The 17,431-nt window shown below is 42.4% G+C and overlaps 1 protein-coding gene and 2 long non-coding RNA genes across 4 annotated transcripts in view; 2 read left to right on the top strand and 1 right to left on the bottom strand.

The window, feature by feature from the left end:
- Positions 1-2,467, top strand: part of tmprss3a (transmembrane serine protease 3a) — a 102,982-nt gene extending 100,515 nt beyond the window's left edge. For both annotated transcript variants that reach the window (XM_037280677.1, XM_037280678.1), the window contains one exon: positions 2,004-2,467. In XM_037280677.1, the coding sequence (XP_037136572.1) occupies positions 2,004-2,024 (21 nt within the window). In that variant the 3' untranslated portion in view covers positions 2,025-2,467. The remainder of the gene's footprint in view (positions 1-2,003) is intronic.
- Positions 2,468-2,947: 480 nt separating this feature from the next.
- LOC119139742 lies at positions 2,948-4,317 on the top strand. Its single transcript, XR_005101440.1, has 2 exons — positions 2,948-3,114; positions 3,197-4,317. It is a non-coding gene; the product is annotated as an uncharacterized LOC119139742 (long non-coding RNA).
- Positions 4,318-11,649: 7,332 nt separating this feature from the next.
- Positions 11,650-12,786, bottom strand: LOC119139748. The gene is made up of 2 exons (XR_005101446.1): positions 12,388-12,786; positions 11,650-12,044 (listed from the first exon to the last, which is right to left on the bottom strand). It is a non-coding gene; the product is annotated as an uncharacterized LOC119139748 (long non-coding RNA).
- Positions 12,787-17,431: the final 4,645 nt, after the last annotated feature.

The raw sequence follows: 17,431 nt of genomic DNA, 5'->3' as shown, positions 1-17,431 counted from the left end.
TTATCCAATAAATTTCGTTCCACTTCACGATTGTGTCCCACTTGTGTTTGATTCTTGACAGAAAATTAAAATTTTATATCTTTATGTTTGAAGCCAGGCGGCTCGTTGGCGCACTGGGTAGCACGTCCGCCTCACAGTTAGGAGGGTGCGGGTTCGAGTCCACCTCCGTCCCTCCCTGTGTGGAGTTTGCATGTTCTCCCCGGGCCCGCGTGGGTTTTCTCCGGGCACTCCGGTTTCCTACCACATCCCAAAAACATGCTTGGTAGGCCGATTGAGCACTCCAAATTGTCCCTAGGTGTGAGTGCGAATGGTTGTTTGTCTCTGTGTGCCCTGCGATTGGCTGGCAACCGGTTCAGGGTGTCCCCCGCCTACTGCCCAATGACGGCTGGGATAGGCTCCAGCACACCCGCGACCCCCGTGGGGACTAAGCGGTACAGAAAATGGATGGATGGATGTTTGAAGCCTGAAATGTGGCGAAATGTTGAAAGGTTCAAGGGGGCCGAATACTTTCGCAAGGCACTGTATATATATATTGTATACATACTATATTGTATTGAAATGTATGTAATGTTGTAGGAACCTGCTGTAAAACAGTTCTTGAACTGAGTCAGGCCAGTCCATGAAACTTTGATGTTACATGTCGACCTTTCCTTTAAATAAACTGAAACAATAATGCGACCAGCGCGGTGCAGTTGTGCGGTCGGCGACGCGCTACTCTTGCGCGTTCGGCGGTGCGCTGCGGTTGCGCGATCGGACAAAATTAAGCTCCCTGCGCACTTAGATCCACTTAAATTTTGGAAAGTACATCAGGACTTTAAAAATACTTTCTAAATTTCAGCGACGGCTCTGTCACAATAATGCGACCAGCGCGGTGCAGTTGCGCGGTGGGCGACGCGCTATGGTTGCGCGTTCGGCGGTGCGCTGCAGTTGCGCGATCGGACAAATATGCGCAAATGAAAAATTGCTTAAAAAAGGCGGGGGCTTTTTGTCTTGAAACGGATTAAAACATTTTCCATTATTTGTAATGGGAAGAATAGATTCGGAATTCGACCGATTCGCTTCTCGAACCGCCTTCTGGAACGGATTGTGGTCGAAAACCGAGGTTTGACTGTATTTCTTCTATTCTTGTTAAAATCATACTTACATGTGAACTGGAAATGACAATAATAACACATAGTGAAAGCTAAATTGAGCAAATTGGCTATTTCAGAAGTGTGTGTCAAACTGGTAGCCCTTTGCCTTAATCAGTACCCAGGAAGTAGCTCACGGTTTAAGAAAGGTTGGTGACCCCTGACCTAGATATTCCTATGACCTGGTGCTGGGATTCTGACCTTTCACCTAGATATTCTTATGACCTGGTGCAGGGATTCTGACCTTTCACCTACATATTCCGATGAGGTAATGCCAGAAGCCTATAGTTATGTTTTCCTGACACAGAGCGAGGCGGTTCTTACTAGTCAGGGCGATGGCCGTGACGCTGCCCGGAGTAAAGAACGCCGTTTAGACGAAGATGGATTTTTTATTCTTTTTGAGATTGAACCAAAATCGACTAAAATGAATTTCCAGAGTCTTCGAATTGGACTTTGTCAAATTTTAAGCTTCGAACTGGACTTCGGGCAGAAAGGGGAAGACGTCAATGTTACGGCGTTGGCTAATCTCCTCATGGCCAGACCTTTCCTCTTTTTTAAACAGAATTCGGATTTTGGAACAAAGGTGAGCCGATCACTCGACTTGTTCAACCAAATAGGATTTTAGACCTTTTGTCTCCTGTTTTGTTCTGAGACGGGTGAGTGTTGTTTTTTTCGACTTGTAAATTGAAGGGTTCAGTGTATGGGTTCAGTGGATTTAGCTGACACGCACATCACTTGGGCAGAATTTTTAACAATCTATTTATATACTTGGTTATTTTTGTAACCTTTCAAATCTCTTCATAGTGGTGTGTTACAAGGAATATTTATTTTCAATTGACCTGGACTTAAACTATTTTGATCTTGTTTTTCCAGAGAGAAGACGGTCCTAACTAACCCAGCAACTGAATCACCTTTTCGATGGAGACTGCAATCCCTTTGATATAGAGTAAATGATGCAATTAGTTTAGATATTCTTTCTATTCTATTCCAAAATAAAAAGCTCTAAGTCAAACCAGGCAAGACAAAACATGATGCTTTATAAAAAGAAAAACAGGCATGGAAAGAGATGTTTGCATTCCCACATCTTGGGTTTTCCTGGACATATTAGGAAACTATCTCTTACTCAGAAAAGTAAACACACACAGGCGCACGCACGCACACAGAACTCACATAGGCGCACGTGCACACACAGGCACACACATGCACACACACTAGGGATGGGCGGTATGCATCGTTTGCAAAATGATCGTGAATGTTGTTTTACCGATGTGTAATTTTTCCAGATATGGAGTTTTCTTTTTTAAGTCGCCAATAATCAATAAAGTGCAGCGCCAGTGGTCCTCTCTCTTTACCACGGCGCCAGACTTAAAAAGAAAAACAGTCCCTCCCGGATTTTGCGAAGTTGTGCAATTATTAACGCAAAATAAAGAAAATCGCATTGACCCCCAACTTTGTCTAAACACCGGAACTTTCACACAACAACATTTTAAAAATGCACATTTCAGGTCAATTTTTAAGTGATGTCGCCTGAAATGGCTCTCTACCATGTAGTGCAGGAGTGGCCAACCCGCGGCTCGCGAGCCGCATGCGGCTCTTTGCCGGGTTTCATGCGGCTCCTTTACGTTCGGGCTCGCGAGCCGCATGCGGCTCTTTGCCGTGTTTCATGCGGCTCCTTTACGTTCGCTTCGCTCCGGGGGGGTTAATGGGACGTCAAACGCTGCGTGTTCGCTTCGCTTCGGGGGGGGATGGGGATGTGGCTCTTTGCGGTACGCAGTAAAAAAATGTGGCTCTTAGTCTCTGACCGGTTGGCCAGTAACATCACTGAGCTGACCAGTCTTTCCTTGATTTCTTTGCCGCTTTATTCACACTCTTCCCAGTACACGTCATCACGTGTTTTACGTCATCACGTATGTATGGAAATTTCTGTGCTACCTGAAGTACACACACAGTTACGTAACTCTCGCGGGTATAAGGAAATGTTAAAGTCAAAAAGTCAAAGTCAAAGTCTGCTTTATTGTCAATTTCTTCACATGTCAAGACACACAAAGAGATCGAAATTATTTAAGGCGTGTTTTGACGATGAGAAGTGTATAGTTAATGGCCGTCGGTGTATGTGAAGTTGCATGCTGGATATATTAAAACCGTGTTCTTGGGAACCTACAGATTTATTTGTTTGATGTCAGCAAAACATCACATGATGTCAGAAGTGACGCGACTACAAGAACGCGATTAAGATGTCAAAGTTTAGTCCACCGGAGGAATTCAAATTCACGAGCCCAGGAGAATGGCCGGAGTGGAAACAGAGATTTTCGTGCTTTTTGGCGGCGACGAAGCTGAATAAGGAGGACGGCGAGGTCCAGGTCATTTCGCTCATTTACACCATGGGACGTGAAGCGGAGAAAATATTCAGCTCCTTCGAGTTTGAGGAAGAGGGACACAAAAAAGACTACGACGTCGTGCTAAGGAAGTTTGACGATTACTTCATTCCAAGACGGAACTTAATACACGAATGAGCCTGCTTTTATCAGCGAAGTCAGCTGGCCGGGGAAAAGGCAGAAGCATACATCAGAGTTTTATTCGATTTGGCGGAGAACTGTGAGTTCGGCGACAAGCGAGACGAACACATCCGGGATAAACTAGTTGTTGGCATTCGAGATAAAGAATTATCTCAGAAGTTTCAGCTGACGGCAGACCTGACGCTATCACAAGTCATCCAGCAGGTGCGACAAGCTGAGGAGGTGGCAATACAAATTGGCCTCCAGTCCCAGCTACCGGACATACAAGTGGCTCATGTTGACGGCAGTCGGAGGGGGACGCAGCAAAAGGCACAGAAAAGAACACAAGGTGGCGCCACAGACCAGAAAAGGGACAAGAGCTGTGGCAGGTGTGGCACTCAGCATCAGGAAAAAGGAAAATGTCCTGCTTACATAAGTACATGTAGAAAGTGCAACAAAATAGGACATTGGGCACGACTGTGTCATACGAAAGAAGTGAATGAAGTCACTGAGAACACGGGACAGTTCCAGTTTTTGGGTGAGGTCATCAAGGAGGCCAACTCAGACAATTGGACTGTTACACTTGAAATAGAGAAGATGCCACTTTCATTTAAAATGGATACAGGGGCTGATGTGACTGTTATAAATGAGGTTACTTTCGTGAAGCTCCCCACATCCCTGAAATTAAATAATAGATAGACCACCAGGCGGGTGGCTCAGATGTAGGGGGTGGTTCACAGTTAAAACAGTATACAAGGGTATAGAATACACTTTTCCTGTGTATGTAATGAAAGGTAACTGCTGTCGTGACTTTGAAGACAGTTTTTGGAACAAGTGGCCTATTAAAGACGGAACCTGAGAAAATCATACTAAATGACGATGCCCAGTCTTATGCAGTCTATTGCGCTAGATGAGTACCACTGCCACTAGTACCGCTAGTGAAGGAGCTGCACCGACTTGAAACAGAAGGCATCATAGAGAAGGTAACACAGCCTACAGAGTGGTGTGCTGCCATGGTTCCAGTCCTAAAGCCAAAGAAAAAGGAGGGTCGATGTTGTGCAGATTTAAAGTTAAAAGTTAAAGTCCCAATGATCGTCACACACACATCTGGGTGTGGTGAGATTTGTCCTCTGCATTTAACCCATCCCCATGTGATTTTGATCCATCCCCTGGGAGAGAGGGGAGCAGTGAGCAGCAGCGGTGCCGCGCTCGGGAATCATTTGGTGATCTAACCCCCCAATTCCAACCCTTAATGCTGAGTGCCAAGCAGGGAGGCAATGGGTCCCATTTTTATAGTCTTTGGTATGACCCAGCCAGGGTTTGAACCCACAACCTTTCAGTCTCAGGGCGGACACTCTACCACTAGGTCACTGAGCTGAGAAGATTGAATCGAGCCGTAAAGCGTGAAAAGTATGTGCTGCCAACAGTCAAGGAAATTATGATGATGATAGAACTTTATTCATCCCACAGCGGGGAGATTTACTTGTCACAGCAGCGTACAATAGTGCAAGAATACAAGTGCCAAATTTAAAAAAGGATAAATAACAGACAAGGACAAAGACAAGCAGAGGCGTAGCCAGGAATTTTTCCAGTAGGGGCGCACGCCCACAGGAAAAAAAATCGAACATCACCCACGCCGTTCGCTGATCGCTAAAACAACGTCCGGGAGGCAAACGGTGAATGGATAACATCGCGCACATAGAATAGCGCAAGCACATCCACGCAAGACCGAAAGAAAAAAACGGCATGAAAATGAAGAATCGAATTTTATTTATTTTTTTTCAACCGGGGCGCAGGGAGTCCTAACCGGGGCGCCGCCCCGGCTCGCCCCGGCTTGGCTACGCCTCTGAAGACAAGTGAGAGGGGAACGTCACTGGTAGAAGGACTGATCACCAGAGGAAATCGCATTGTTATTCCCAAATCAATGAGGAATGAGATCATAGACAAAATTCACGATGGGCACCAAGGGTAGAGATGCACCGATCCGACTTTTTCAGTTTCGATACCGATACCGATGCCGTGGCTTTGCGGATCGGTCGATACCCGATACCGATCCGATATTATGGTTGACTTAACAAGCTACATACCTCTACATGTGGAACAGAAAAGACTAAAGGCAATGGCATCAGGCATGACTACACAGTTCATTCCTAAGACAAAATGTAACAAGATAAAGCAGATTCATGCAATGAACTATTTATTTGTAACAAAAATTGTGCAACAGCAGCAATAAAGTGTATCAGCATTTAAATTTAAGTAAATTAGGATACAAACTTCTTAAAAAAAAAATACAAATGTTGCAGCTGAAACTGCACTGGGCAAATATAGAAAGGGTGATCAAGCACACAGTAACCAAATATTAAAATAAATAGTAAACATGTAAACATTAGGTGCCGTTTCACATCACTCATGACCTGTTGATGCTCTAAATGCTCATTTAAGCAGCAATGAGAAGTGCTCCCTGAAAACAAGCTCCGCTTAGTACTAGTACTATAACTGGCAGTACTACCACCACCCCTGGCAACATTAGCTTTGCGGACATTACAAACTGCCGTCGAGCTAGTTGGCGTGTTCAGTTTAAAGTACCTCCACACAGCTGACTCTTTCGTTCGCTCCATGTTTGCGTTTGTTTAGAAAACTCTCGTGGCATGCGGCACACGTGCTGCTGACGTATGACGTAGCCGCGTCCCGCGGCACACGTGCTGCTGACGTATGACGTAGCCCGCGTCCCAATAGATTAAGGAAAGGATCGGCTCACAGATCGGCTGCATTTTCCGATACCCGATCCATCAATTTTGTTGATATCGGGGCCGATATCCGATCCAGATATCGGATCGGTGCATCTCTAACCAAGGGTTGGTAAAATGTAGAGAAAGAGCTAATCAGTCAGTATGGTGGCCAAGAATCTCACAGGACATCAAGAAAATAGTAACTCAATGTAACGTTTGCAGAGAGAACAGAGCCACACAGAGAAAAAAGCCTTTAAGGCCAAGTGAGTTACCATCCAGGCCATGGCAAAAGGTAGGCATAGATCTGTGTGAGCATAGGAAGCAGTCATATTTGGTGCTGACTGACTACTATTCAAGATACATTGAGATTTTACATGTGCTGTTGATCACAAGCAAGCAAGTCATTGGAAAGCTGAAAGCCATATTTGCACGTTATGGTATTCCAGAAGTGTTAGTCAGCGATAATGGACGTCAATTAGTATCAGAAGAGTTCAGGCAGTTCAGTAAAGAATATGACTTTATCCATTTGACATCTAGTCCACATTATGCTCAAAGTAATGGACAGGCAGAGAGGGCTGTGCAGGTAGCAAAAGTGTTAGGTCTAAATACCATCAGACATTAAACCATACGCTGGAAGGAAGAGGAGGAAAGAACCAGAACGGGTTTACTCGCGAGGAGAACGATAGAGAGCAAATTCAGTTACAATCTCCATCAATTCTGAGTTCTCACTTCACGTGCTCCTCTATTTAATGTTTTGGTTGCCCTGGTTACAGAGGCGTTGCTACACTAAAGGGAGGGGAGATAGTGTCTGTAGCAACGCTTATCAGCTAAGGAATGTAGTGTGGTGTGAATTAGCACTTCATTGTCGGCCCGTGACCCCCACAGACTTTGTCCTTCTTCCTCAACCAACTGTTCTTCTCATGGTTGGCTGATTTGTCCTCGAGTGGGATCAGATAACTTGAATTGCCGCTTTCCTGTGGAACAATGCAACTAAACCTTGGCTAACTTTATCTACTTGGTAAAGTAACACACAATAATAATAATGAGTGACTTGTCCTCTCCTAAACACTTAAACAAACATTGAGTAAATATGGGATAACTTGTATGCAACTACTTCAAACTGTATATAACACTTAACAAAGAAAAACAGTTCTGACCAACAACAATCTATGAACCAAACCTACAGTTAGATAAAAGGAATGAAGTTCTTTGAACCAAATAAGAACATTTCGCCTATGCAAATAAGCTCGGCTCATTGTTAGTGAAGGCCTCCTACAGAAACAAAAACACACAGATAACATAAGGACAGGAAGGAGACATATGGCTGACAGGGATCAAAAGACATCCCTGTCACTAAAAAGGAAAAACCTAGATGAAAGGAAAGTCATAAACCGTAAAGACAAGGCCTCCAGGTCTGGCAGGCCAAGGCTTCACTTAAATTATTCCAACATTTCCCCCCTTTTTATCACATATTTGCTCAATTTTCACATTACCAAACACAACCACTTCTCTCGATTGTCAGTTGTCGGATCACAAGTATGAGCACAAATAAGTTTACACCAAAAAGGATAAATGTTGCGACATTAAAATTCGGAAACACACAGATCTGGGAAGAAGTCTGTAAACTCAAGTGCAAAAATTGCATCAACATCATCATCGTTATCATCAACATGCTGGCGTTCAGACATTAGGCATACCCGGCCCATCTTGTCGTCCATGGGCGATATTGCTGTAGTGATGAGACGATTAAACAGAGCACGGAGACATGGAATATAACAACATCCACACAAGGTGAGTATAGCAGTAATTGAGGACACAAGGGCTTTATACTTCCCAAAAGCAGTCATCCACTTGTAGTGCTCTTTCATCCTCGTGTTGAGGGATTGCAACCTTGCAATCGCCTTCGTCAGGCTCCCATCAGGGGCGGTGTCGTTCTGGATGAAGGTGCAGCATTGTTCTCTGAACATTGCGCAGACCCTTCCTTTCTCAGACACCAACATAACAAGAGCATTGCGGTTCTGGATTGACATTAGGGAAGGCGTGGCTAGCCGTCCATGCACTGCCTCAAGTCCCGCTTGTGTCCGTTTGCCCAATTTCTGCATGTTGCAATGGATGTAATTTATCCTGTCAACGTTCTTGTTCATCGTACACCAGCAGCAAATGGAGGACTCCCATTGCGCTGCAATTTGGTCAATTGATTCTTATTAATCAGGAACTCCTCTGGGGACTCTAATTGCATCAATTTCAGTCAGATCATCGTCGCCTCTCAAATTTAAAGACATTTTGTTTTTTGTTTTTTTTCAATTACCAGCTTTTTCCCAGATCTTGGCATGTCGATACATATACAATTTTGGTTGACTACATTCTCTAAAAGCAATGGTTTCTTTTCTTTCTTTCTTTTTTTTTTTTCAACAGATATTATATAGAACACTGTCGCACATTTCACAATCAGCAGACGTGACAGATGTCACACAATCTTTTGTCAATGGCAACGGTACAACATAAAGTATCGGTCGTAGACCCATACATATGGCATTCATTATTTATTTTATTTTTTTTTCCTTTGCAGCTTGTTTTGGCATTAGCAATCAATTGTTTCTTTTACCAGTTACTCTTATAGTCAGCTGAAACAAACTATCCACATTCATTTTAAATATATATTAATTCCATTCTTTAACATCTACAGCGGTTGTTGACAAAGTATTATTTCTTTACATAACGTTTTTGCCACTGTTAAGGCATTCAGTGTTTATTTTGAATCCATTTTGAGAATGCATCTATTATGACCAGGCATTATAACCCTGTGGATTGTGTTTAACACATGTTAAACAAGCTCTACAATTTTTTTTTATAAATGTTTTGAATATGAATCAAATCCATATGTTGTATAAAGCTGACTGACCTGCCCCATTGTCCCTCCTCTTGAGCCATGCGACACACACCATGGCTCAATATTGCTGCCCATTTGTATAAGTTTTTTCGTAGGATAGGTCAGTCTTCTGGTCATTTATAGATGCCATTCTCCACTCTTGCCCCTCTTTTCGTCCATAATTGAGTTTCAGTCTATGGACTTTGTCGCTGCACATCTTTAAAAACGTTTCAGTAATTTAATCTGCTTCTTGTGTGTATGAAATTTGAAGTGTCTTTTACACTACAGCTATGCGGTTCCGTCTGCAAGCTTGTTACCTCTTGACACCTTATCAGTCTCGTGTGTGTGCCCTGCACACGTGCATCTAGCTATTTTTCGTGGCAATTGGACCGCTTCCACAACTAGCTTAGTTGTGGTTTCTTGTAGTTTCTTTAGTTACTTTTCAATCATTTTCTCATCGTTTATCACAAGAACCTTAGCAATTTGAATAAAAATCAATATGTATGTTTTATTTTACTCAATTGTATGATATAGGGAATCCATATGTAGTAAAGTGTTGTATTACTACATATGATTTCATCTTCATTTACTTTGACACACCTTTCAAAATGCTTCTCAGTGTCCCAGTGCACACATGTTTTGCGTGTGTAACTGGTTGTCTCAACCCGTGTTCCTCATCCTAATTTTCCTTCCTCAAGGTGTCAAACCAATCAAGACAAAAAGATAAAAACCAACAAAATAACCGTCAGTAAATTAATATAATAGTTAATTGTTGTTGTTACTAAACTTCAACTCAATCACTCTCTTATTCTCAAATGTAAAAACTTGTATAGTCTTGACACAACCAATCGACTATTCACTTTAAATTTAGCTTCTAAATGTCGTTATTTCATAATTTTTCTTCATCCAATTCCAGAAAGCAAGTTCCTTTCATCTCTCAAGTTTTGTTTCATCAAGGCTAGGCCTTAATGCAGTGTGGACCAGTTTCTGCCCATAAACAAATTGCTTGCTTTTTCTTTTCTTTCACTTCCTATTTTTACAAAATCGTTTTTGTTTTGCGGTGCAAATCAGATAGACTACAGTCTAAGAAATTCTTTTGTGCACCTATATTAGCCAATTTCATCCTTTTAACACATAACACTTACAGCACACAGACAACACAAAAACAGCAGAGACACAGCTCACAAACAATACCAACAAACAACGCTGCGCAAACGTCATCCTCTCTTTTGACGTTTTGGTTATACTTTTTTTTATTTTTTTTTTCATCAGTGCCTTTTATCCTTCATGCAAATACTGTCACATCTTCCTTAAGCATCACCCTGCTTCAAATATTCAAACGTTCTCTGAGAAACCCGCACTTTCCCTGCTTCGCCCGCAGCCATAGCACCCCCGTGCGAGGGGGGGGCGCGGCATCAATGTTGATTGGTCACAGGCTGGCCATTTCCTGCAACAACCATGATGCCGGCCCACCGCCCACACGAGCATAGCAAAGGCCCAAGCGCACAGCCCCGCCCCGCGACTGCGCGCGAGCGCAGGCACGCTTATCAGTCTTACCTTCTCAAAGGGCAGGCCAACTTTGCTGTTGCCCCCTTCATCATGTTCACATTCGACATCTTTCACTGTCTTCTACACAACATTTGCTGTCTCTTATTCTCATCCTATCAAACCACCGTTCTAGTCACTTTCTGCCACACACGTCTTATTTTCTCTACTTCCACACACTGCTCATCTTAGTTTCTCCAACCAACTTAAACACATCATCGTCTACTTCTCAATTTCCCTATTATCGCTCAACAGCCTCCTGAACATTCTCCATTACTGATTTCTTCCATAGGACACACATCTCACTCACACTCATACACACAACATTCATGAGGATCCTCTGCGCGCACACGCACACACACACACACACACACACACCAGCACAAAAGGATGACGCACAACATATAGAACACACATCGATCCCATTAACACACCTTTTTGTTCGTCTTACTTTTCTGATCTATTCTCTATTTCACTTTTAGAAGCTATTTGTAATTCTTTTCCATCTATTTAGCAAATTTTAACTTCAGTGTTTCTTTATCTTTATCCTAAATACTTAAGCTAATTTATCTTTAATTTTGGCAGCCAGGTTCCCACTTCATTACATGGAAATCTGATTTGATTTTGGCCTAGTCATAACTGTCTTTGTTCATTTGTGCAGTCACGTGCCATGTGACCGTTTTCCCCGCAACTCCAGCATTCTATTGGAGGTTGTACTCCTCTTCCTCGGCCTCTAAAGCCTTCTCTGTTAGACATTGCCCATCAGATGCCTTCTTTGATTTCTTTTTGTTGTTTCGTTTATGGCACCTCTAAATCCTAATAATTTGTTTGTTTCTAGTTGTCTCTCAAATTTGCAATTTTTTAACCCATTTATCGAAATCTTTTTTAAGTCGGTCGGGATCCTGCCTTTCAATTATTTTCCAATCTTTACATTTTAGAGTATCTCGGATATTAGTTTTACTCTTCCCGTTCCCCATTTTAATCAATTTGGTCCCAACTGTAAAACCATAGGGGTTTCTAAAGTCGGGTGTTTCCAGTGGGATAACGAAAAAATCCTGTGGTGATTCTCACTTCTACCAGCATTCTGGTGGAGAATCCTTGCCTATTGCGTCCACAGAACCACGTTATGTGTTCCCCACTGCTTTAATATGGAATACTATATCTAGTGATACGTATTCCCATTCACACTCTCAATCACACAGTATTGCGTAACTTTCGGTTTCCCGCGGACTTCGCTAACCCTTTTGAACGGATTTCTCCGTTGGACACCTCTGTCCTTTTATTTCTTCTATTTAAACCAGGGGTGTCAAACTCATTTTTTTCGCGGGCCGCATTGTCGTCATAGCTTCTTTCGGAGGGCCATTATGTCAACCTAAATAAATGTATGAGCACCTCATATTATATACAGTAAAAGCTACAAAACAAACTGACAAATAACTCGTTTTCAAATCAGGCGAGTAAAAACTGGTCAAATATTTAAAAAAAATAGATATTATTAAAAGTGAAGACAATTTACAATTCTGGTAATGACACACGAATTTGATGCACAATTTGTCTTTGCGGGCCGCATAAAATGATGTGGCGGGCCGTATCTGGCCCCCGGGCCTTGAGTTTGACACCTGTGATTTAAACGGACCTTTCCGTTTAGTTACTTCTCCGTTGAGTAACTCTTATTTAAACGGACCTTTCCGTTTTGGTACCTTTAGAACGGACCTTTCCGTTCTGTCCTAGGACTTTTATAGGGCACGACGAGCCCTCGGCCGCTCATTCTTTAAAAAACAAAACAAACTCACCCTCTGGTTCTCTTCACCTCTGCACCTCGGATTGCCTTCAACCTTCAGATCCCAGCTGACGAGCAGACAACCAGCCCTTGAAAAGGATTCTAGGACCCCACCTAGGGAGGTCCTGCCGCGCGCAGTCTTTCTGGATCTCCGCTGCCGCCCGCTGGGATCCTCAGGTGTATTGGCATCCGGCTCGAAGGACCAAAATGTTAGGTCTAAATACCATCAGACATTAAACCATACGCTGGAAGGAAGAGGAGGAAAGAACCAGAACGGGTTTACTCGCGAGGAGAACGATAGAGAGCAAACTCAGTTACAATCTCCATCAATTCTGAGTTCTCACTTCACGTGCTCCTCTATTTAATGTTTTGGTTGCCCTGGTTACAGAGGCGTTGCTACACTAAAGGGAGGGGAGATAGTGTCTGTAGCAACGCTTATCAGCTAAGGAATGTAGTGTGGTGTGAATTAGCACTTCATTGTCGGCCCGTGACCCCCGCAGACTTTGTCCTTCTTCCTCAACCAACTGTTCTTCTCATGGTTGGCTGATTTGTCCTCGAGTGGGATCAGATAACTTGAATTGCCGCTTTCCTGTGGAACAATGCAACTAAACCTTGGCTAACTTTATCTACTTGGTAAAGTAACACACAATAATAATAATGAGTGACTTGTCCTCTCCTAAACACTTAAACAAACATTGAGTAAATATGGGATAACTTGTATGCAACTACTTCAAACTGTATATAACACTTAACAAAGAAAAACAGTTCTGACCAACAACAATCTATGAACCAAACCTACAGTTAGATAAAAGGAATGAAGTTCTTTGAACCAAATAAGAACATTTCGCCTATGCAAATAAGCTCGGCTCATTGTTAGTGAAGGCCTCCTACAGAAACAGAAACACACAGATAACATAAGGACAGGAAGGAGACATATGGCTGACAGGGATCAAAAGACATCCCTGTCACTAAAAAGGAAAAACCTAGATGAAAGGAAAGTCATAAACCGTAAAGACAAGGCCTCCAGGTCTGGCAGGCCAAGGCTTCACTTAAATTATTCCAACAAAAAGCTATTCTTTAACAGGAATATCCTCTCCTGGCCTTGATGACATACAGAGCTACACCATCATCATCCACGGGAGTGAGTCCTGCCGAGCTGTTGATGGGTCGAAACATCAGAACAACTGTCCCAACCTTGTCCAAGAACCTGGATCCAAGATGGCCGGACAAAGACAAAGTTGGACGGAGGATGCAGCTGCTAAGCAAATGCAAGCTTATTACTAAGATCGCAGGAATGGAGTGAGAAATCTTCCGGAGATGAGTCCAGGGGACAAGGTTCTCATGAAACTAGATGATGAGAGACAATGGCACAGGCACAGTAGTAGAAGCCAGTTCTACTCCAAGGTCCTACTTGGTGGAGTCTACTGATAGAGGACAGTATAGACGGAACAGACGTCATCTAAAAAAAGCACCTACATTATCTACAGGCTTCCACAATGATTCATAGCTGAAGGAACTGGTGACTTAGGGACAAATGTGAGTATGAATCCCAGTCAGGTAGAGACACCTGCCACTGGATCATCTGTTTCACCCAATCGGGAAACAGTCACCATCACACGTTCAGGAAGAGTGAGTAAACCAGCCAACAGACTGGATTTATGAGAACATTATTGATGTTGTGATAAAAAAAGAAGAAAATGGAAAAAACTGTTCAGAACTGGTTGTACGATGAGTGATTAAAAATATGTTTTGAAACATTTTTCCAGAATATGAAAAGAAAACAGTTACATTTATCTGATCTGGATGTAAACTTGACATAAGGAATAGGATTGATTTTGATGCATGGAGTAAGTCGAGGGATTTTTGTTATACAGTCTGTACTGGATGCATGTTATGACTTTAAAAGGAGGAGATGTAATGTATGGAAATTTCTATGGTACCTGAAGTACACACACAGTTAACTCTCGCGAGTATAAGGAATGTTAAGGCGTGTTTTGACGACGAGAAGTGTGGTAGTTAATGGCCGTCGGTGTATGTGAAGTTGCGTGCTGGATATATTAAAACCGTGTTCTTGGGAACCTACAGATTTATTTGTTTGATGTCAGCAAAACATCACAACGTAAAATGAGTGCATTCTGAGAAATGCCATGTACTACATCCCTCCTTTCTTTAGATAAATGTGAAACCCATGAAAAGTGTTGAAACAAATATGCTGTCTCGACAAATCACACTCACGGAGGCGATATGGTCAAGGTCTGTCGGGAGCAAGGAACAAATTCAGGTGAGGAACGCACAGCAGTAAAAGGGAGATAGTTTGAGAAACGCGATTGTTTGCAGAGGGCTCATTGGTTATTGGCTAGTGGATGCATACCGCAACCCTAGTCAACCTCAATTTGTTGCAGTATAGCTTCTATTTTATGCGCCTTTTACTCCGGTGCGCCCTATATATGAAATAATTTCTAAAATAACAAATTCAATGAGGGCGCGCCTTATAATCCAGTGCGCCTTTTGGTGCGAAAAATACGGTACTGCTCCAAATAATTTTCAGTATAGAGAAGTTTCAAATTTTGGAGTTATCAGCTTTGATGTTTTTTTTTCACATTATTGAGCCTCACCATTTCATGCTTTGTATTGCGACCATCTTAGGAGTGTGCGATTTGTATATATTAATATACATACTTTATGACAACTTATTTAACAGTCGGTTAGTGGCAGAGATGGGGACTCGAGTCACTGTGACTTGGACTCGAGTCGACTCGAGTCGCTGTTTTGATGACTTGTGACTTGACTTGACAAAAAATATTAAAACTTGAGACTCGACTTGGAAGTTAAAGACTCGGGACTTGACTTGAGACATGATGACTTGAATGACTTCAGTGTTATTTAGTTTGTTTTCAGTTTGAATATAAAATTAATACATTTAAAAAAATAATATCAATAGTACAGTAGGAGCGCAGGCTGAGAATGGCGTTGTCATGATTGGATCACTACCCTGTCAATCAATCAGTCATGCCCTCTCTACGTACCTAATGTGTTTATTGGAAAATCACGCCCCTTTATATCAGACATGCACAAACATGTCAGCGGGAGCGGTACCTTCGGCTATCGTAATTACCTTTATGACGGCAAAAGATGGACAGCACAGTGCAAGATATGCAACAGAAACATTTCAGCAACTGAAGTGTGGAGAGCCTCGCCACCACCACATCGCACAATGCAACCCCCCACCTCTGTCCAAAATATGCATTTGTGCCCACCTGACCGTTTAGCCCAAACTTTAGAGCCGCACCCTTTTGAAAACAAAAATGGTTACAGTTTAACCCAGGGGTGGGCAAACTTTTTGACTTGCGGGCCGAATTGGGTTCTAAATTTTGACCGGGGGGCCGAACCAGGAGCAGATGGATGTAGCGTTTGTGTGAAGTAATATAAATGACATGTAAAGGTCATTGCATAAAAGGTTTTTACTTTTAGTAGATACTAAAGCATGGATATTAAAAAAAGCTTTTTGAAAACAAATGCATTTATTAACAGCATTAAAAAAATATTTCACCCAAAAACTACTATCAATGATTCTTATTAAATACGACACTGTTATGATGAATAACATTTTCCATCACTTCAGCGCCTGCAGGTCAGATTTATGAAATATGTTTATCTAATGAGGCGAAATCACATCCAACGGCAAACATTCTGACCAAATACATCATCTTGAAGAATCAGTGAAAGAATACATCTAAATAAAGTACCGTTTTTTTCCATGTATAATGCGCAAAATTTAACTAATTTATTGTCCTAAAATCTGGGGTGCGCATTATACACGTCAGCTATATAAAGAGCGAGAATTCAGTTCTCTACCTAAATGCGTATTACAGGTAATATTTTATTTCACAACACTTTGCCTTGTTCCTTTCTTCTCTGCTGGTCACTTCAAACACGCTCCATACGAACACAATGCTCTCGTATCAGACGCTTGCTCGATCACCTGCTCGTTTGCTGTCACAATGTACCCTACACAAATCCGAAACATTTGTTGCGGCTCCGAGTCACGACGAGGGGCAAGTTTTGGTTTTCAAGGGTGTTTTTATTCCTCTTCAACTTCTCTCCCATACAGAGCCGCCTTTTTCACATGTCCGCACGTCACTTTCCTCTCTTTTCATTTTAACCTAACTGATCGCGGTGGTGCCTTTATGGGCAGTCGGAGAAATCAACGCCAACAAAAAGAATACATCCAGCCTAGTTAAGAAATCACCAGAAAGATCACCATGACAATTGTGAATAATAAATAAATAATTATTATATATATTATATATATTATTATTATAATAATAAATAATTGTGATAAATAACTGGAACATCACTCAAATATTGGTGATCCCGTTGAGAGTCTCACATATTTCTTCGCTATCGAGTTTGCTACTGCATGCGCAGTGATACTGACCGGCAGAATAACATCCGGTTGTTCCCAAAGATGATCTTTTTTCTGAAATAATTTTACGTTTACGGACTTAAGAAACCCGGCCGGGTCATACCAAAGACTATAAAAATGGGACCCATTGCCTCCCTGCTTGGCACTCAGCATTAAGGGTTGGAATTGGGGGGTTAGATCACCAAATGATTCCCGAGCGCGGCGCCGCTGCTGCTCACTGCTCCCCTCTCCCCCAGGGGATGGATCAAAATCACACGGGGATGGGTCAAATGCAGAGGACAAATTTCACCACACCCAGATGCGTGTGTGACGATCATTGGGTGCGTATTATACATGGGTACAGGCTTTTTTCCAGCATCAACATGCCATTTTTAGGGTGCGTATTATACATGGGGGCGCATTATACATGGGAAAAAACGGTTATAAAGAAATCAATAGTATTGTTGGTTTCCCTTTT

Source organism: Syngnathus acus, chromosome 21 (assembly GCF_901709675.1).
Source record: "Syngnathus acus chromosome 21, fSynAcu1.2, whole genome shotgun sequence".
Classification (NCBI taxonomy): Eukaryota; Metazoa; Chordata; class Actinopteri; order Syngnathiformes; family Syngnathidae; genus Syngnathus; species Syngnathus acus.
Note: the sequence above shows the minus strand (reverse complement) of the source record. Positions and strands in the feature narration are given on the sequence as shown.